Source organism: Oryzias latipes, chromosome 12 (assembly GCF_002234675.1).
Source record: "Oryzias latipes chromosome 12, ASM223467v1".
Classification (NCBI taxonomy): domain Eukaryota; kingdom Metazoa; phylum Chordata; class Actinopteri; order Beloniformes; family Adrianichthyidae; genus Oryzias; species Oryzias latipes.
This window is the reverse complement of record NC_019870.2, coordinates 2,666,021-2,687,639: the sequence shown is the minus strand read 5'-3', so window position 1 is coordinate 2,687,639 and position 21,619 is coordinate 2,666,021. Positions and strand designations below refer to the sequence as shown.

Sequence of the window (21,619 nt, the reverse complement as noted above, 5' to 3'; positions counted from 1 at the left end):
CTCCTCCAACAGCAGCTACCTTCATGTCATCCAGAATCCTCCTCCTCCTCGGTCTTCCTCTGGCAGCTCTAGACTCGGCATCCTTCCACCGTCTCTCCTCTGGACATGTCTGAACCCTCTCAGTTTGACTTCTATCTCCAAAACCTCCAACATGGGCCGTCCCTCTGATGTCCTCATGCCTGATCCATCCTGGTCCCTCCCGAAGAGAACCTCAGCATCTTCATCTCTGCTACCTGCAGCTCCGCCTCCTGTCTTTTCCTCAGAACCGCTGTCTCTCGGCTGAACAACATGGCTGCTCTTTCCTTTCATTTGAGCGGAAACTTACTTTTCTCCACCCATTCCAACCTGCATGCACTCGCTTCTTCTCCACATTCTCCATTCCTCTGGACTGTTGACCCTATAGATCTTTCAAATCTAAAAAATGTTAAAAAATGAAACAGAGGAAGAAACTAGAAAAGGTAGGTATGATAGGACATCACTGATTGGATGAGGATGTTTGTTCACCTTTTCAGCAGGAAGTTATTTAACATGAAGTAATGTCATCAAATAATCAGCGATGCCCCATAGTACTTACTGTTTCTGGGTTCTGCTTTTGTGTCCTTTTTTAAGATTTCATTGAAATTTCCAAAGCGTTTCATTTTTATTTTGCTTAATTTTTTAGTAAATGTGTTTTTAGCTTCTGGAATTTTGTTTTGATTTCTAAAATGTCATGTTTTCATTTTTTTGTTTTTCATTTTGATTGATCTTTGGTATGTTTTTGTGTCGACTGATTTGTTGTTTGTGGTTTTCACTTCAGGGCCACCGTAGTTCAATGATAAAAGAAGGTTAAAAGAAAATAAAAACGTGGATCTGTTTATTATAATTGTTCTTTTTTTATGTGTCGACTGATTTGTTGTTTGTGGTTTTCACTTCAGGGCCACCGTAGTTCAATGATAAAAGAAGGTTAAAAGAAAATAAAAATGTGGATCTGTTTATTATAATTGTTCTTTTTTTATGTGTATTGGATTGGGACTTGGTACTCTGAAAATCGACTCAGAGCCAAAAAACAATATCTGTTTTTCTCATATAAAACAGCAAAACAGCAAACACTACAGTAATTAGCATGTCAGCGACCTCTGACCCCTCAGAAATCACCGACATACAGCTGCCGGGAACAGCCGGTCCCACAGAAAGCCACCTCACCACCATCAGCAAAAGCATAGAAGGTCTCTCACCATCTAAAGAGGGCACCACAGTCTTCCTCAGAGCCAGCACCAGACCCAGAGGAGAGCCGAACAGGAAGAAGTCCGTCACCTCAAAGTCGAACTTTCCCAGGGAGCCTCCTTCCAACATGGTGCTGTTGCTGGAGCGCCGCGATCCGGGTTCCCCGTGGATGACGCTGGAGTGAAGACTGCTCAAACAGGAAGTAGTTAGATCTCTGTGAAGCGAGCCAGTCGCAGACGCCTGCGTCTGTCCCTGCGTCTCACCTGGAGAGGAAGGCCTGGTGGTGCTTGATGGTGTCCAGCTCGTACGTGGACAAGTCGCTGCGCTTGCGTGGGAGTTGGGTTTTGGGGTCGTCTGGCCCTAAACAGCGGGGGATGTCGATGTTGCTGCGGCTGAGATGGCGACTTCCTTCGAGTGACGGCGAGATGCTGTTTATGACGATTCCGGGAGACAGAAGATCTGTGTCCTGAGAACAAAAACAACCCGTCATGTCCGGCATGTACACGAGATAATCTGTCTGTTTATGACTCAGAGTAATCACAAAATGTATATTTATGTACATGTCTATCCAGTCGTTCCTTGCTTTATCACAGATCACCTTTTGCAGTCTAGTGGATTTTTTTAAAGTGGAATTTTGTATGCTTTTTCTTTTTAAACAGTGCATCGTGTTCTTCGTCCTGATTGGCTGTAGGCCACCGTGCATCAATCTCCTCTGAGCCGTGTCTCCCCTTCTAACGATGGTAAACTCGATTTCTTTTCCTGACTCAAGTTTTAATCAATCACTCACCGAAGTGAATCAAGTTTTCTGACTTATCGGAGTCCCTTGGCCAAATCTGAATTGCTTCCCTCCTTCACTTGTAGGGGCATTTGAAGCTGTAGTGGTGTCCAAAAGGGTTATTTTTAAGGAGGGCTGGCTAGTTTTTAGTTTTGTTTTGATTGCATTAAATAGGTCCCAAATATGTCAAAATAAAAGAAAAAAAAAGAAAAATGTACAGAAAATTTCCCCCAATTTTTTGCTTTCACAATAAAGCAGTTTTATGTTGTTCAGAGTCAGATTTAATTTTTCAAAATAATTTGTTGTTGAACTTAGATTTAAATGATCAGAAGTAGGTTGGCATTTTTTAGCTTCTTTGCCCTTTCATTTAAGATCATTAACTTTTATGTGTATAGTTAAACAAGTAAAAATAATTCTAAATGTTTTAGTATTTTTTGGATTGTTTTTTTAGTGATCTAGGAAAAGGTGTTTGAAGAAATTACAGGATTTACTCCGACGAAAACAAAAAAGAAGCTTCTTTTTTAGCCATCTACATTTTATTTAAAGTTTAAAGACTTGTTTTTAAGCATTATTCATTTTTTATTTCCATGTAATATGCTTTCTTAACGTAGTTTGGTATAAAGCAAATACTTCTGCACACATTTTTTTGTGGCCTTTTTGCGCCATCAGCAGACAATGATGAAACCTTTGATTTTTCTCAGGTCTGGTACCTGAACGCTGATGGTGCTGCCCCGCCTGCTGCTGTTTTGACTCTCTGACACCGTCACGGAGCTGCTACACAGGGCGTCAAATCCCAGAATGCCCCCACAACAGTCGCCAATAACACAAACCTGGATTATTACAGACACACAAAACAGAAAAACAAAAAATGACACGGGCATGCATCTGTAGATCCGAAAACATCTAACGCTTCACAAAACTGACCTGGCCGCTGAAAGACGTTCCTTCTGCAGACTTGACGAAGTCACTGTACACCTGGTTGGCTCGTAGGATGACGGTCGCCACGGCGTCCTGGTACTGTGGAGCAGAAGTACCCAGGAGAGGCAGAGCGGCCAGCGGGATGTGGTCCTGGCTGCTGGACAGACAGCCCTCATCGTAGCTGTAGGGGCTCAAGCTGCAGATCAGAGAAGCGTGGCGTTACGTCTGTACAGCAGGATAAAAAAAGCGTTGTGGCGGGTTCGCGAAAGGCTGCCAGCTCACTTGGAGACGAGTGAGAAGGCTTCGACGCACACAGCGGGACAGGGGACCATCCTGATGGCGATGCGGCCCAGCGCTGCGGGATAATGGACTCTCATCACGGTCTCAAAAGCCCCACTGAGAGTGTTCACGTCTGCCTGCTTGCTGCTCTGTTCACCTGCAGGCAAACACACAAAGGAGAAGACGTTTCAGGTGGGTGGAGATGTCCATCCAGTACCTATCGATCAATCCATCCTCAGAACCTGCTGGGTTGCTAGAGCCAACCCAGATACTGTTGGGTAACAGGTCACCAGTCTGTTACGTTATCGTACACACCTAGGGGCAATTTAGAGAATTTAGAGATTCTCATTAGCTGCGGTTACATGGACAAAAGTCTTCTTTCCCTCTCCGCTTTTTCCCATCAGGGGTCGCCACAGCGAAACAACCTCTCTTTCGAAAAGTAATTGTGGAAAATGCCTGATCAGAACAAAAATGCGCCATGTAAACACGCCATGTGGAATACTCTGCCCCGATCAGACTCGTTCCGATCAAAATTTCTTTCCGACGGAGATAGGTGGGTAATGCTGAGTGTTGATTCGATCGTGGAGCATGTAAACCGTTTTATTTTACGTCATGCATAGATGGTGTGGCGCTCCAGAAAAAGCTTTGGAGCGCGAAAAGAGGGCCCGGTCGCCTGCTTCACCCATGCAACGCTTGTCTCTGAGCACAGCAGCCGGACTTCGTGTTTGCGGGTGGGGGAGGGGGCTTTGTTACAGTGTGCACTCCGGAGGAGGCTTGGGACCGCAGTCCGCCCGGCCGCTCTGTGTGAGCGAGCTGCTGGACTCAAGAGAACCTGAACTCCGTGTAGAGGAGCGGCTCTGGGACGGTGTGTGAGCTGACGGAGGCGACTTTTGAATGCAGAAATGCCGCACAGTCCTGAGAAACCCTGTAAACAATCATGTGAATTCATGTTTCCAATCGTGTCCAGAAAAAAATGAAGGTTGATGTTATTCCCACATATTCCATGTTCAGTCAAGATGCAGATTGTAGCTTTGACCACATGGATTTTAACTACACCTATGGTTAAATGCTGTTGTTGGCATGTATTAAGGCCCGTTCACACCGGGACGAATTTTGCCGGCGATTTTCGCCGACGTTTAACGCCTCGTGACTAAACAAAGGGCACCAATGTGAGTGTGCACACCGACGCGAAAAGACGCCACGCGTCAAAGCGTCAAAAAAAAAAAAAAACGCCCCGGGTTCGTTTTTTTTTTCCGACGCATCGCGTCGAAATCTATTCGACCAATGAGCATGGCGCTATTGCACACGTGTCTGGAGCTTCTGAAGTTACACTAAAACACAACTTGGGGGCGCTCAAACACAAAACTGCCTTTCTGAGCACACATACCAGCGAAGAAGATAGACGCCAAGTAGCGTCTACACTGCCGCGGAGAAATAATGACGGACATTCTAAAATATCCCCGAACCAAGCACCAGTTGGAGCTACTGGTGCTTGAAATATTCAAGTTTTCTTTTTATGATTCTGACGAGCGCGTAAATACTTGCTCTCTTCTTCTGAGTGAAAAGCGACTTTAAGAAGCGTAAAGTTGCGCAGCGCCACCTTGTGTACAGGAGTATTTCTGTTTACATTAAGCGCCATCTAATTTCAGGGAATGAAATTGCATGTTCGCTCGGCTCATCGTCAGCGAAAATCGCCTGGGTGTGAACACAAAAAACGTGGCGAAAAACGCTGGCGAATAACGCCTGGCGAATATTCGTCCCGGTGTGTACGGGCCTTTAGCCTTAGCCTATCCCTTCTTTTGGCTCCGTTCTGCATATAAAAAAAAAGCACGTATTGAAAAAAATATATGAGCGAATAAAGCACTTAATAATAATCATAACAATAACGTTTAGAAGATCATCTTTCTCTATGCTGCAGCTTTGTTTGTTTATAACGGGACTCGATATTTCTTCTTCTATGATCATTCCTGGAATTTTAGAGAGTTCTGCGGCTGTCATGATGATTTGTTCCGGCCGAAAGTGTGGCGTAGTAGAGTAGAGTAATATCCCCTCTCTACATCTGTGATTTGTGAATGTCTAATTCCTTTGTTTTGATCTTCTTTTTTTGGATTCTAAAGTGTGTTATTTAAGTGAAACTGCTTTTCTTTGTGATTTGATTTTTTTAGTAGTAGAGATTAGTTACTAGATACTAGATTAGATACTAGTAGAGATTTGTTATAATCGGATAAAGTTTTTCTGGGCCCATGTACACAGTTCAATTCTGATTCTTTGTCTCTGATTCTGTCTTTGATATTTGCTGAAGATATTTTGCACATGTAACCGCGGCTAGAGTGAGGCGAAACCGCTGACCCCTACCTGAAATTTACACGTCTGGAGGTTCAGAGCTGGAGGAACAAACACTTTATCGTCTTTTATTACCATTTTCAACATCTTAGCTGCTTTTTGAGGATATGAATCCTATAAAATGACAATAATATGGCTGGAAAATAAAGGTTGGAGTCATTTGTGTACCAGAGCCCGCGTCCAGTATGTTTCCACCATGCAGGACCAGGATGAGGACGTGGGTTTTGGACGGCTGAGGACACTGCTGGGAGGAGCAGTCCTGCATTCAGATAAGAACCAAAGAGGAATGAGAAAAAACAAGGGCAGATGGAAAAGATCAAAGAAACCGCAATAGCATGTTCCCTTCCAACATAACACCACAGAACGAAGCGTAACCATGAGAAGGGGCTCTAGTATTTTTTGAGGAGGGGAGGTACCAAAAGTATTCATAAACAATAAAAATGTGTGTCATTTGATATTTATACGCCACCTTAAATAAATGACCTACAGTGTGCTGGGAGTTAGTATTGCTAACAGCTCAGGGAAGAAGAAAGGAGCTTCTAAACGTCTGAGTTTAAAATAAAACCTACAAATAAACATGACTTTTCCTGAATAATCGAGACACAAGTGTGGGCGGGGGTGGGATAACAACTACAAAACCTCGAAATAAAAACTTGACTCAACTTTTCTTAGAAAACACTACAAAGCTCCAACAGGTTTAACTCCTAGTCTTTTATTTTGTAGGAATTCTGTAATGAATTCAAATGAAGTCTAGAGTAAAAATGTTCAAATTTTGTTTCTTATAACACAAAAATTATTTTCTGATCCAAAAAGCACTAATACAAGTATACGCCTTTTACCATTTTATCATTCTTCTGATAGTAAAAATGTATTTATAAGTATATGAGCTCTTATTTCAGAATTTCTGAAATAATTAAGTTAAAATTAGTATTTGAATTATTGTACATGTCCAGAAAAGGTGTTTTATCTTGGATTAAAGGTTATTAAAAGAAAAAAAATCCATTTTCTGATTGGACTACTACAAAAATATGAGCAGACTGGAAGGTCATAAGAGGAGATCCTCTCCTGACATCTGGATAGAACACATGGATAGAAACGGTGGAAAACTTTACCTCCATCTGCGTCTCCTCTGGCGACTCTTGATATATCCCTGTGAAATCAAAAAACAGGCACTGGCATTAAACAGAAAAAAAAAACCTCCTTAGACCCTGTATCAAAGTTCTCCGTCCTTTTATTTAAAAATATACGTAGCTCTCCCCGTAATATCAAACCGCTCTTCTGTACGTCCGTCCACGGGCCTGGACTACTCCGAAACCGCACAGGTCAACCCCCCGTGTGAATAAAAGCTAGGTATGTTCAAGAATGCGCACTTAGCCCATGGTGTTCACACTGGGCAAACAGGGAGGGCTATCTTCTTCCTCTACTGTTTACTTGAGCATGTCCGTCACCTACAGTCGGAGGAGGCTTGGTGTGCAATGTCAAAGCAATGCTAATCTCAGGCAGCAGTCAAAGCAAAGATGCCCAGACTTCCCTCGCCCCGGCCACTTCCTCCAGCTCCTCTGCGGGGACCCCCAGGCGTTCCCAGGCCAGCCGAGAGACGTAGTCTATTCAGCGTTTCCTGGGTCTTTCCCGGGCCTCCGCCCAGTGGGACATGCCCGCAACACCTCTCCAGGGAGGCGTCCAGGAAGCATCCGGACTAGATGCCAGCCACCTCATCTGGCTCCTCTGGATGTGGAGGAGAAGCGGTTCTACTCGGAGCGTTCCGCAGGTGACCGAGCTCCTCCCCCTATCTCTAAGGGAGCATCCAGCCGCCCTATGGAGGAAGCTCATTTCAGCCGCTTGTATTCGGGGCCCTCATTCTTTCGACCCAGAGCTCATGACCACAGGTGAGAATTGGAACGGAGATCAACCGGTAAATTGAGAGCTTTGCTTTTTTGCTCAGCTCTCTCTTCACCACAACGGACCGGTACAGCGACAGCATAACTACGGACGCTGCTCTTGGTTGATCTTTATTTGAAAAACAAACGCAGACGTCGTCAGGCTCGTGGTTGAGTCTGGGTTCGCCAGATAAATCCATTCAGTTCAGCCTGGGCGTTTTGCATGTAGATGCTGGAAACTGTTGTAAAAATTTGTGTAGCTATGTGTGAATGTGAGAGTTTTCAACGAGGAAGCCCGAAACGCACATTTACGTGTGCTAACATGGACTTCTCATTGGAAGTGGCAAATTGAATGCGCGTTAGTGAGCGGTGTGTGAACTTTAAACAGGTTAAATGAACGCTGACAGACTTTACTGAAGCAGCTTCATCTTTAAAACATTTACAGAACTGAACTGACCTGGAGCGTCATCCACCTCCATTGTTTCTATTTTGTCCATGAGATCGTTGGAGCTCCACTTGGTGATCTCCTTGGAGAAGATGTCCTCGTTGTCAGAAAGGGCCTCTGAGAGAAAGTGCAGAATGAAAATCAGCCCAAATGTAGGGACAAACGGAAGACGAGGAGCCGTGACGTACATGGATCTAGTCGGAATGGAGCAGAGAGAGGAGCTTGTGGTCCGCCCAGCGCCACAAAAAACGCACTTTTACAACCTTTTGGTCGATTTAAAGAAATATTCAGAAATGCAATTTTCAATGCAATCATCCGAAAACGATGACAGAGTGGGTCTTTTGTTTGGAATAAAATATACAATATTTATTTGAAATGTCTAACTAAATAAAAAATCCAAAAATATAACCAATGGTTATCCTAAATGGTCATTTTCAGGGCCGTGTTCATCAGTGTGAATCGTGTAATATTCTGAAAAAACTCCAAAGCTTGTAAATCTTCATATGGAAGGTAGCATGTGAGAAAACACACTCCTCCTTTTGGAGAAGAAATTAAAATTATAATCCAGAATCAAAGTTTACTTTTTATAAACCTGTTTTTCTACCAAAGTCTATCAAGTCTATCAAATCTATCAAACTTAAAAGCAAAAATCAAAACAAAGACTTTCCCATTAAAGTGTATATATCAAACACTCACAATGACTGAAGGAGTTTGTGCTGCATTGTGGGTATTTTACCGTGAGCATCAAAGAACTCATCGTCTGTGCTGTCATCAGAGTCCCGGGCGATGCTCTGCATCCTCCACTCTGAAATGCTCTGGTGAGACGGACTGGCTGCAAAAACAACCCAAAAAAATCAACCAAAAATGAAAACATTCATCAATTTTAAAGTGATGAAGAGCGGAACCTCACCTCCTCTCTTTGATGACCTGTTGGAAGACCTGGACGACGTGGACCACTGCTTGGTGAGCTCCCCTCGAGTCTCCAGTGAGTCTCCGAGCTTCGCTCGTCCTCCCTCTGTCTCTGCAGACGGTCCTGAAACCCCGGACCCTTGCTCAGGGTCCTGCCCCCCGGAGGGACCGTTGGTCTCCCCCGCCCCCTCCTCGCTGTGGCTGTACTGGGCCATCTTCTTGGCTAAAGCCAGCTGGGTCTCCAGCTCCAACTGCCGGATGTCTTCGATGGTCAGACCGTACCACTCGTCCTGCCAGCACCACGCCTGCCTGTGGGCTCGAACCATCACCTTACGCAGGCCTGCACAGAGAGGGAGGGGTTCACTGCACGCCTTCAAAATGATCTCTCTGTTAGGATAAAAAGCATCTGATCCGGGTTTAGACGGAATCTTTAGACACACTTTAAACATCCATTTTTTTTTTAAGAAAGGGCATCAAAAACGACTATTTTCAACAGTTCAGAAAATCTCTGTGAGGAAAAAACAACTGAACCAAAGCTACAAACAAACAGCAGACTAAATGTTGTGATCCTGAAGACTCCACCATCGTTTAGGTGGTGTTTCACTGGTACAAGATTCACATCATGAGTGCCTTTTTTTAGAATTCACCGTCTATGAGAACTGGACCGACTGACTGACATTATCTATTTCAGCTTTAACCAAATGAAGTCAATTCAGCCGTCATTTATTTGTGATATGGACGCCGCCATGTTGGAGCCAGACGTCCACAGTAACCGACCGGTCTGAGTCAGTGTTTCTATGGCAACCACTCTAACCAATAAGGACTTAAGACTTGAAAGTGGTGCAATGTTTTGAACGTTGGACGTGGGTCCAGCAAGCTCCGCCTACTTTTAATGAGGCATCTGATTGGTCAGTTAATAACTTCAATAACTTGAACTGCAGAAAAAATTGAGTTTTATTAAGATGTTAAAAAAGGTTCAGATCAAGAAAGGTTATTCTGACCAATATAATGACTGAGTAACGGCTGTTTATTTCTCCATAGCAGTCTATGAGATTTTGCGGGTACTTCCTGTTTGGAACGCCAGGGGGGAGGAGTCACTCAGTCCAGTTCTCATATGCAGTCGATTGTTCTCTTTTATGATCTCTTCCTTTGCACATTTTTGCACACAAAATCCAAATTTTCTCTGATAAACAAAAACACCTCCTTTAAGTTTCACTTTTATAGTTTTATGCTTTTTTTTAATTATTTTACTTTGCATGTTTGAGTTCATGGAAACAAAATTCAAAAGTCAAAAATATGTAGAAAGCATGCTTTTTCATGAGCCACAAAGATCCTAAAAACAGATGTTCAGCTCTTTCACTTATATTCATCTTCATAAATATTATTTTTTAATTATTTATTCTGTGTGTATAATGTTTAGAATATGATAATAATAATAAAATAATTTTTGACTTTTTATTTATCAAAAGTAAAAGTTTAAGATGAAAATTACATTTTCTTAAAGTCATTTCAAATTTATCTGAGCTGAGTTTTTGTGCCATTTTTAGAAACATAACTACCATAACTACCCGTTTACCTTTTTTTAACTTCTTCAATTTTAGCCAAGATACACATTCTTTGCAGAAAATGTTTATTATTTAACCTGTATAACTTCAATATGATGATAATTTCTGTTAGACATCATTAAATGATTCTATAAAGACTCATAATGAGCTGTAAAAAAGTCATTGTATTTTTGCTTCAATCAAAAACGGACATTTTTAAAACCTCAAAATTGATCAAAAGAAAACAAACAGACAAGAACAAGACAAACAAAACAGCATCTTTTTACACATCCAATCAAAGCTGTGAAGTTAACAGTCCAGCAGCAGTTAGCATGTTAAATTAAAGCAGATTTAAGTTGAGGGGAGTTTTTCCCGACAAGCACAGGGGACATTTCTGCTTTTGGAAGGGTCAAAGTGACCCTCAGTGGGAGGATAGCCCACTTTGGGCCTGAGGATGTGTTAGAGAACCACGAACAGCTGCAGCTTCATTAGGCTGAAAGTTGCTGCTGCGAGGGTTTGGAGGGCACTGAAGTCACAGCGATGAAGAACAAATGGCCACACGTTGGCAGGAAATGAATCCACGGCGCCGTTATCTGCTGGAGCCAGGCGCCTCTCCCTGAAACCTGCTGCACCTGCTCACCTCTCCCTTCCGTTCAACACGTTCACTTCTCGCTTGCTGGGAGGTTTCATCCCCCCCTCTATCCATCCATCTTCTGATGCTTGTTCTCTAACGTTTTAGGATGATGTCCTTTAATCTCATCTAAGTGTTTCGGTAAAAATTGGAAAGAAAACACTGACACTGTTTAAAACTATGGCTGTGATTTATTAGTTACAAAGCTTAGTAAAAATAAAACAAATGCTTCTTTTAAAAATTATTTGTGATTCTTTTCCTTTTTTAGCTTATTTGTCGCCTAAAAATAACCAGTAGATTATTAAATTAGATTTTTCGCTTTGTTATTTTCACTAAGAAACCAAGAAAGTGTTGAAACCCATCTCGTATTATGTTAAAAATCTAAACCCCGCCCCTTTTTATGGTACACAAGAAAACCAAAACCCCAAATCTAAGTTTCCGGGAGTAAAAAGCCCACCGTTTTAACACTTTAAGGCTCAATTCATTTTTGATCATGCAGCTGCAAAGCAGACCCACACCATCACACTTCCTCCACCATGCCTGACAGTTTTTTTCTGTTAGTATGAGTCCAGATCTAGCAGAACTCGATCCTTGCAGAACCTTCTTCCGCGTTTTGATCAGAACATTTGTCAGAAGGGTTTGGGGATAATTCCAGATGTTTCTTTATCTTCTTGTTGCTCAGCAGAGTTTTTTTCTACTTGAATCTTCACGGTTCCTTCATCTTTTCTCCAGAAGGGATTATGAACCCTCAGTCACATGAGACCCGACCTTTCAATGAGTTCTTCTTGGAGTCATCTCCCTCTTAGGACGGTTCTCTGTTCCACATTGTGACTTTTTTTTTCATCTTTTCTTTAATGTCTTCAGAGGACTGTATGTGTTTTTGTTTTAGATCTTTTCACTGCCTTCTTTTGTCATCCGGTATTTTAAGGTAATTTGCAGAAATCATGCTTCTTTTAGCGTTTTTAACGTGTTCTTGTAGTATTTTTCTTGTGACGAAAGTCTCCCTTCTCTACTCCAATTCTGATGCATCCAGTTGCAGACAAACCGATCATGAACGTCTTCCTTTTTACTCGTATGGCTCAAACCTGTCTGGCTGGGTAGCTCTGATTTTTTGTTTTGTTTTTTTAATGTTAGCTTGGGGTTGAGAGGAGCTGTAAGCTAACAGGAGAGAGCGTAAAGAAAGAAATTCTGGGATTTTAACACAGGCTAACTTCCAAGCCAACAGGCCCATCAGCAACTCAGAAACGAATTTCTAATGAGATTAAAAAGCAACCCAGGTTTTTTGATTCTGATAAATAAAAGGATAGTTGGGAGGGATTTTACGATAGAAAAAACTACAGTTGGACTTGAAACACCATTAAAAGTCACAAAAGAGAAACATTCAGTGAGATGAAGTGACTCGTACTCACCAACATCATGTATGAAACGTTCAATCTTGGACTGCATGCCCCAATATCTGAACTCCACTTTGCAGAGCTTGTAGGCACACATGACTGCAGTCTGACTGGGGTTCTGGTTGATGTCCTCAATCCAGTCCTCCGACAGAGGACCCCGCTTGGTTTTAACCGACTGGTACAGTTTGGGGTCTTCCTCCACCAGGTACTCGTGAGGAGGAATGTAGTCTTTGACGATGTCTATGGGGTCTGCGGGTGGAGGAAGAACAGGTAAAGACGGAGCTTTAAGCTTTAGTCCCAGGTGGCCTTGCAGGTGGATACGAGGCGTCTGCGGGCAAAAGACGGTCGAATGATATCAGGACCCAAATCAAGGGCGTAAACCGCTTGGTGGACCCGTATAAAGAAAATGTTCATTTTTTTCTACGACGACAGATTCTAGCAAACATTTACACAACACGTAGCCCCAAATTTCCACTGGTGCGTCTCCGTTGCAATGGCACAAAAAGACAGAACGTTCATTAGTCAATTGGAATTTTTACATTGACCCCTTCAATGCAAGCTTTACGCAGGAGTTCTATTTTCAGTCAGTCAATTTTGCTGTAAAAAGCCAGAAAAACAGCAAACGGGTTCGGTTTCGGAACAAAAACTTCCTTGTTCTTTCTAAATAGAACCTTATAGAATGTTATTTCATATTTGCGGTGACATGCTCACTTGATTACGCATGTCAACACCGCGGATAACACTGTGTCTTTTCCTCGCCACGGACGACAAAAGTTAATTTTGAAACCACACAAACATAACATCCTTTATCACACAAAACATGCGTTTTACATGGACACAGTGAGGAAGGAGAGGGCATGGGGCCTGAACTAAAGTTTGGATGATGCAGGGATAGCAGGAAAAATTACTCCTCCGGGAGCCATGGGGGGAGGAGGTTGGACTGGAGATGCAGCGGAGACGATGTAAACTAACGGCCGTCTTCAGACAGACTCCTCACGCATAGCAACAGACATGCAAGGCAGACAGACCAGTGCAAGTGCGAGGTAAGTAATGGTGAAGTAGGTTAGACGAAGGCGTGTCGTACAGATTTTTCCTTTTTCAACTCCCCCAAAATCCTGCACACTGCACAATGAGCGCCTTAGTGCTGCTTCACAGTACACTTACCACACGCATGACAGTGGTACGTTCCATTTTCGTGACATCTCTTGAGGTGATCGTACGAACCTCAAGGAAACTGTAACACACCAACTTCCTTAAGATGCAGCGGCTCCTCTCTACGACGGACCCGGACAACCCAAAAACCCACAGAAACCCTACGGGTCCCACCCCCATGTGGGTGACCATGGCTTAATGTGCTCATTTTTTCATGAAGTCAGTCCCATAGTCTGAGTCTGTTGGGAGAAAACGCCTAACTTTTTTGCTCGCTGGTGTGTTTTAGCATCCAGAGGCTCGGGAATCTCTCCTCTTATGCTGATGAAGAGATCCGAGTTGAAGTCAGGATGAAGATCATGTGACACAACAGGAGAACAACTTACCGACCACCCTTTGTCTTTTATCAATAGAAGACAGATTGAAGACATCTGCTTGATTCCCAGTGTCCGGTTTATAATACGTTTCAATGTCTATTGAGAATTTCTCCACGAAGGGACAGGTATACCTGCAGCACAAAAGGGGAACATTTTATTATTAGAGAGGAAAAATAATCTGGAATTAAAGTTCCAAACTTGGGTTGGATGTAGCCAAAAGCCACAGTTTGACACCAAAAACAGGTTATAGTTATAGTTCTAATCAAAACTGGGGTGGAAGTGAAGTCATTTTTTGAATCCTTAACCTTCTGACTACCAGCAATGCAAATGTGCCCACGGTAGAGGGGATTTCTGAACCTCCATACCTACAACCACTGCAAACTGCTGAATCCCTTTGGTATAGAAGACGTTGGGCTTTCCAATGATACCAGATGTAAAGGGGAATCGTAGTTTTTGGTGGATTTAAACAATTTTTGACTGGACAATTTTTTTTCTCCAATAGTCAAGAGGATAAAGCTAAAAAAGTCCATAGCAGCCATATAAATCCTCTTTTTGGATCAGATCCTGTATGACTGAACGATAGCCGGTATGTCCATCTCTCTCTGACCCAGTTTGACGACTCGCTGTCCCACATTGATCAAAGAAGGAAAAAAACAAGAATAAAATGAGAGGAACCTTTAGTTGTTTCCTTGATGCAAATAAGAAACATATCAAAAGGTTCAGACGGAGAGAAACGTCAACAATCAGATTATCCTGCGTGTGGTTTTAGACTCCACCCACTGATCACATCATTAACATGTGCCTACTGAAGCTGAGTCCCGGCTAATTTTTCACCAAAGGTCGGATATTTAAATTCTGGAAACCTGGCGCTGTGGACTTCTGATTGCGTACATTGACTCAGAAACTGGACGCCCCTGCTGAGCGAGTAGCATTTGATACGAAGGCGGCTTGAGGCTACGTCCACACCGAACGAACAAATTCCCGTTGCCCGCCGCTCTTTCTGCTCGACGCCTGTCCAAATTTGGGTTCAACTTGTTGCCCTGGCCGTGTGTGGGAGGAGCTAACAACCAATCGCTGCATGGAGCCGTGTCTGTGGAGGATGTTTAGGGATCAGGTTTATTTATATTGAAGGGCTCTACACGAACATTGCTAATGATCACATCTCCATGTTTGAGTTCATGAGACCATTCAGAGACTGTCCCGGTACTGTAATTCTAGTCCCGCTGTTGTGTCTAAGAAAATGGATGGAAGTTCAAGAGAAGAACTACTGCACCCATCCAGCATATGGGATGTGTATTCTACCCGCTGACTGAAACAATGAAAACATCACATGTCCAAAGTTGAGTCCCTGATTGGTTGACGTAACACAGCGACTTTACCAGAGCTCAGATTTTTAAACTCTGGCCAAATGGCGCCGCTGTCAGACATTAGCGCCGCAGGACCTCAGATCGCGTCTGTACCATTGACCTTGAAACTGGCCACTTCTGACGTGCGAATTGCATTTGGTGTGAACGCTGCTTCAGTCCTTCACTCCTGCCTTTCCTTTTCTTTCTTCTTTTCCTACAGACAGAACTTCCTAATTTCCTTCGTCCACCAACCGTAGTCCAGTTTCCAACAGTTGTCTGTGGGTCTACGATACCGGTAGCAGTCGTTGTTAACCCGTGTCATGACCGACTGGGTACAAACAGAAAATTCTCAGACCATAAATTCTGATTCATCTACTGAACTGATGATTTAAAGAAATGAAAAATAATAACAGCTCCATCAGTGGTTTCATTTTGATGATTCTTTCTGGGTGAAATTCGTTTTGTTTGCTGTTAACTGTTTTTAAAAGAGTTGTTTACAAACATCAGATGAGTTGTTGTGGGTGGAGCTCCCTCACCGCGTCCGTGTGTAGGGGTAGGCGTTCCAGGACTCCTCCTCCACTCGAAGCGCCGCCTGGGGGAGAATGGCACAGAACCAGGATGGGATGTGTTTGCCGATGTGGTACACCTTGTGGGTGTACTGACCGGAGCCCCCCGGCCCGTCTTCGTAAGGCTTATTCTCCAAGATCTCCACGCCGCTGCCCTCGCCACAGCTCTCCTCACGGCTCTTTTTCTGAAAGGGATGTTGAAAATCTCAGAAAAATGTTATACGAGTGTTCGTTACGATCTGTCACCAGCAGCATGCACGATGAAAAAAAAAAAGGTACCACAACATTTTCACTGTACAGCTTCACAGAAAGGTCTACATCCTCGATATTTCCTGTGGGCCCCATGCCACCGCCGTACAGGTTTGACCATTTTTCGCCACCAGACAGCATGCATCCATCCGTAAGGGCAGTTGGGGCTAAAGCTTAAAGTCCTGATATTTAAGTCCAATTTTCTACTGTCATCTTAAATTAACACATAAAAAACAAAAACAAAGACTTTTGCAAAGGATCAAGGAAACTAAAACTTTTGTGAGGTTTAAGATAATGGAAGAGAAAATAAAAGTATTTAAAAAAAACAAGTTAGTTTGGATCAATTTAGATCTTTTTTTTTAAGAGATGACATTTGACATGTGATCACGTGAGAAACAGCTACAACCCTTGGACTCACTTAAGCCTCGTTTCAACTGAGCGGTCCAGCATTTTGAGTGTCTCCATTATAAAATGGACCCATTAAGTCAGCCGAATTGTACCATTTTTGTGCCCCCATTGGTTGGAGTTCCACAGAAAAATGGAACAGGCTGGTTGGGGCGGAACAACTGTTGAAAGCAGTTGACTGACTAAAGATCATTAAGACAAAACAAAGCGCCAAGAAAGTAGCTGTATTCCTCTTCCCCGCCTGGAATCAATCAATCAATCTTAACTTTTGATATTACAACAACTGAAGAGTTGGAAACAAGTGTGTACCTCACTGCTGGATACTTCTGTGATTCCTGAACCTAAAAGTAGAGGGGCCTGTAGGACTCCCGCTCACACATCTACTGTGGTGGTTCTTGCATTTTATTTCTTACAGACTCTACCTTCAAATGTGTTGTTTGACTTAGTATTTTGTACAACATTTGTACGTTGCTTTGGATGAAAGTGTGAGCTAAACGACTAATTTCAAAAGTAAAAATGAAAAGCCTTTGAGTCATATTTCACTGTTTCTGCTTTTCTCTCAATTCCTTAAATCGGAGCTGTTCCAAAGCACTTAATTAAAGGTTTGATGTAGAAAAATCCCATAACTATTTCAAGAGCTAGACTCTTCTCAACTGCACATTCTATGTATTTTTAGAAAGTTCCCTCTAAATATTAATGGAGGTCTCATGCCATTCATCTCTGTCAATTTTCCATTGTTCCACATGAATGAGCAAACGGTTTCCCTCTGAGAAGTCCTGACTGTAGAGACTCTAGTTTTTAAAGTGGATCAGAAACTAGTAAAAAATTTTTTTTTTTAAATAAAAAAAAAACGAATTAATTGAAAAGCCAAGTTGGTCTGCCTGGACGTCTTTCTCTGACAAAGCACTTCTGCCTCTCATCGTCTGTGCTGGTCATCACATCTCAAAGCTGACGAGAGGATACCGTGGAGACAAGTGATGAGTAGCAATAAAAAACTGCCTTTGGTAGAAAATCAGCGTCTTTCCGGAAAGCTTTACTCCACAGAATTGTACTCAGCCTGGTACTTATGAAAAACTATTTTTTTAAGCTTTGGTTGCTAAAGCTGAATATTTGAGACCATGCCACCTCCACTGCTGGGGAGGGGTTTCAGGTCAAGCTTGTCAGAATCTGCGTGTCTGCTAAAGTTTGCGTTCATAGAATCGTTATCCGTCATTGACGTTGGTTCTGCCAGTAAATGATGCCTACTTTTAGTTTTCCGTCATTTCAGCTGTTTCTTTTCGATTTAATAATCAGAGTTTTTAGATCTACGGTTTGTCATCATCCTTGTGTCACGGTGGGCGGCCGTGGTGCAGCGGCAGGGCGGTCGACCTATGATCGTAATATTGCAGGTTCAATTCCGGCCTTGCACGCCCATGTGTCAAAGTGTCCTTGGGCAAGACACTGAACCCCACCCTGCCTCTGGTGGGAGGTTGGCGCCAGTGTTCGGCAGTGGAGCCGCCATCAGTACGTGAATGTGTGAGTGACTGGGTGAATGGGACTGTGACTGTAAAGCGCTTTGGGCCTTCGAAAGAGGGTAAAAAGCGCTACACAAGTATACGCCATTTACCATTTTTAAGATTGTCTTGTTTTTCTAGGTTTCAGGTTTCATTTTGTTACATCATGGATTCGGACTGCAAAGACCAGATTGTTTACCCAATTTTTCTTTCTTACTGCGTGTTTCAGGGAAAATTTCACTCCCACCACGTACTCAAAAACTCACCTAGTACTTGTTGAAACTGAATCAACTTTGCTCTCTGGTCTGTGGATTATTACATATATTTGGATTTATTTACATTTAAAGATGGTCAATAATGTTCTCTCAACATCGCTGAAAATCAAAGAATATTTTCAGATGAAGCTGATAATGTTCAATAGGAGATCACGAAATTTACAAAATCCACGTAAAGCAAAAAGTATTTGAACATAGAAACCGTACGTTGTGTGTTTTTGGGTTGTCTGGACCCGTGGAGGGTCATAGAGAGGAGCGGTCGTATGTTAAGCAGAGCGCAGGAGTGTCTTGGAGTTTTTTTTGAGGCTCGTCCCTCGTTGAGGCCCCACCTTAAGGGACATCGTGAAAATGGAACGAACCATTGTCGTGCGTGTGGTAGGTGTATCGTGAAGTATTTATTAGGGTAATGGAAGCTGCAGAAACATATGTAAAGGTGATGCTGTTGTACGATGTCCTTACGCCACACTCTAGTCGTTATGAGGTTTCAGTACTGGCTCCTTACTTAAGTTCCTATATATCATTTTGGTCAGGCTACACGAAAGACACTTATCACATGAACAGCACTTATGGGCTACTAGTGCAGTCTGCACGATTTAGGGGGGTTGAAAAAAAGGAAAACATCAGTACCACACGCCTGCGTCTTACCTACTTCACCCTTTAACCCTTGCATGTTGTTTGAATGTTTGCTACATCCTGTCTTCCGCAGCATGCCTGTAGAAAAAATGTGTATGGACATTTTTGCTCTACAGGCTCACCAAGCGGTCTACATTTGATATTTCTTGTAGCCCACCTGCAATTCCTGTACAGGTATCCACGGTATCCACCCGTAAGGACAGTTGTGACTGAGGCCTACATGCTGGTGTTTGAGTAAGAGATTAAATGATTTGCACCACTTTAGTGTTATGTCTTTGATGAACACAAACTTTCATAAGGCCAGTGAATCTCGTGTCCATATCTTTTTAGATTATAGAAAAAAGGATTGACATTTTATACAAGTAATTTTGTATATATTTGAATGGTTTTACTAAAACGAGTAGACCTGAATAACTCCTAATCCTCCTTCACTTTCCTTGTTTTTCAACCTAAAATAATTTAACCTCCCCCAGGAGTTGAATTATTGTGGCGTAGGAGGTCAAAGTGCTGGTTTCCCTTCATGCACAGCATGCGACTTCCTCCAACAGGCAGCAGCAGATGGTTGCAGCCGCGGACCCTGTCCTGTAGCTTCACAGAGGGAGTCAGGGATTACAGCATCAGTTTATAAACAACCTACATCTCCTTAAGAGCCTCTCCTTCAGACTGTGACCATCTGTGTAGCAGCACTGAGCTGCAGCACATGCAGCGATACATGCTAACATACGTTGAAACCAGACGAACCTGGTGAGGAACAGCAGAACCAGACAGTAGCATAAAGTCATAAATAACATGCCCACTGAACTATTTGTATCACTTTAAATCCCTAAATCCAATAACGTCTTCCTCCTTTGTGTTGTTTTCAACAACTCCGCCGAGGCCGGTGCCTCTTCTTCAGGCGTAGCTGTCGGCAGCAAATACTGATCCACACCGGTCCTGCCTTTGTTGTTTCCTACCTCTATCCGTTCTTTTAGTGGAAAAAGAACAAACACACGAGCCTCTGTTAACCGTTCCAAAAAAAACGCAACTTATACTTTAAATAATACCATAGTTTAATACATTTTCTTGAAAATAAGTTATTTATTGTTGGAAAGGTTGTTTATTTAAATCACCAAATTTGTTCTCCAGGCGCAGTTATAACTGCAGATCATCACCACTTAAGTGGGAGGGGTCAAATGTAGATTTGAACTTGGCCTATTTGTGTTGAATGGAGCCACATTGATCCATACATTCCCTGCTGTGTGGAGTTTACATGTAATCTACGTCGACATTTATCATTACTTGAATGCTGTAAAGTATTCAACCCATTCTTTTTCTGTTTCTCTTTATATCTGTATTATAGTATCATCAGCCAATTTTTGCCGCTTAACTGCTTTTACAATTTTTCAGATGTTTTAACCATTCAACTATTAAAATGTTCAGCTCTTTCAGATTTTTCCAGCTTTGACTTTTGGTTCTTCAAATCCTTGAACTTTTTAGGATATTCCAGGATTTCGCTGGTTTTATACCCAGTGCTTTAATATGGCATTGTGCTGTTTTCATTTTATTTATGGTCAACTTTGATTTTCTTCTTTATTTATTTTATTTTGTTGCCAATTATGACCTTTAAGTTTCCTATTTATTCATTCAAATATAGCATTCAACCCTGCATTTTCTTCTGCAAATGGAGCTCCTTCTGGTTACATTTTGGATTTGGATCCATCTAAGTTTCCTCATCAGCTTTACAACTTCTACAACTTTTATGGTGTTAGCTGTACCGTTTAGGGTTAAATTTCTTCTTGTTTCTCATCTTGGACCATTTTCATCCAACAGGTGGATAAAGCTGTCTCTGGGCGAAAAATGGGCAAATGCAGGAAGCCTTGACTTGTGAAGCCTGTAATGCAAAAAGGCTGCAAGCGACAGGTTTTACGTATGGGTGAAGTAGGTGAGACGCAGGGCTGTCGTACAAATTTTTCCTTTTTTTTTAACCCCCTAAATCCTGCAGGCTGCATAAGAATCCCATTAGTGCTGTCCACGTGATAAGTGCACCCCTTGCTGCTGCCTGACTGTTAGAAAGGAGGAAATTAGTGTCGTTTGTGTGCACATCCTACGGGCGCTTTCGGATCACGTGCACACCCCGTGCGTGCAGCATCTCCGCCCGGTCAGCAATCGCTTCCTACCAATCACTAGAGTGTGGCGTCAGGGCACCGTACGACACCAACAAAAGTGTTTAACTGCCATTATCCTTACAAACCCGTCACAATACACTCTCCACACGCACAACAATGGTAGGTTCCATTTGCAAGACACACCTGTGCTCCCCTTAAGACGCAGCCGCTCCTCTCTACAACCCAAAACCCACAGAACCTGTACGGGTCAACTCCTGTTTGGTTTTATGTGACTAAGGATTTAAACTTTTCCGATTTACATTTTACCAATTTCACCATAAAATCTTAGATTTTTCGTATCGCTCATCTTTTTTTAGACATTACCCTCCACCGGCTGAAAACACTCCTGTATAACAGCTCAAGTTTATTTACTACAAGTCATTACTCCCTCACTTCCCGCTGAAGTGCAGTAGTTCTCATTTCAGCTGTAGTGCAGTGATGATGGTGAAGATGAGTATTGTTCCTACTTGTGATTTATTTTGCTCTTAAACTGCATTTTTTCATGAGAAAACTCTCCGACATTTCCATTTCTTCACAGATAAATTCAGAATTTCTGTTCTCATAAATGTATCTAAACTGCTTTCTATACAACTAAAGTCACATTTAATGGACCGGCAAAGGGAGTCACGTTAATTATAAAGGAGCCTTTTATTAAAACTATTAA

General features: G+C 42.5%; 1 protein-coding gene across 5 annotated transcripts in view; it reads right to left on the bottom strand.

Moving 5' to 3' along the window:
• The window catches only part of LOC101165160 (membrane-associated phosphatidylinositol transfer protein 2), a 75,239-nt gene that overhangs the window by 20,068 nt on the left and 33,552 nt on the right, over positions 1-21,619 (bottom strand). For all 5 annotated transcript variants that reach the window (XM_023960364.1, XM_023960360.1, XM_023960363.1 and 2 more), the window contains 13 exons: positions 15,727-15,941; positions 13,854-13,975; positions 12,334-12,567; positions 8,751-9,089; positions 8,577-8,672; positions 7,853-7,957; positions 6,631-6,668; positions 5,687-5,777; positions 3,179-3,332; positions 2,903-3,092; positions 2,689-2,808; positions 1,467-1,669; positions 1,215-1,390 (listed from right to left, as the gene is read on the bottom strand). In XM_023960364.1, the coding sequence (XP_023816132.1) occupies positions 1,215-1,390; positions 1,467-1,669; positions 2,689-2,808; positions 2,903-3,092; positions 3,179-3,332; positions 5,687-5,777; positions 6,631-6,668; positions 7,853-7,957; positions 8,577-8,672; positions 8,751-9,089; positions 12,334-12,567; positions 13,854-13,975; positions 15,727-15,941 (2,083 nt within the window). The remainder of the gene's footprint in view (positions 1-1,214; positions 1,391-1,466; positions 1,670-2,688; positions 2,809-2,902; positions 3,093-3,178; positions 3,333-5,686; positions 5,778-6,630; positions 6,669-7,852; positions 7,958-8,576; positions 8,673-8,750; positions 9,090-12,333; positions 12,568-13,853; positions 13,976-15,726; positions 15,942-21,619) is intronic.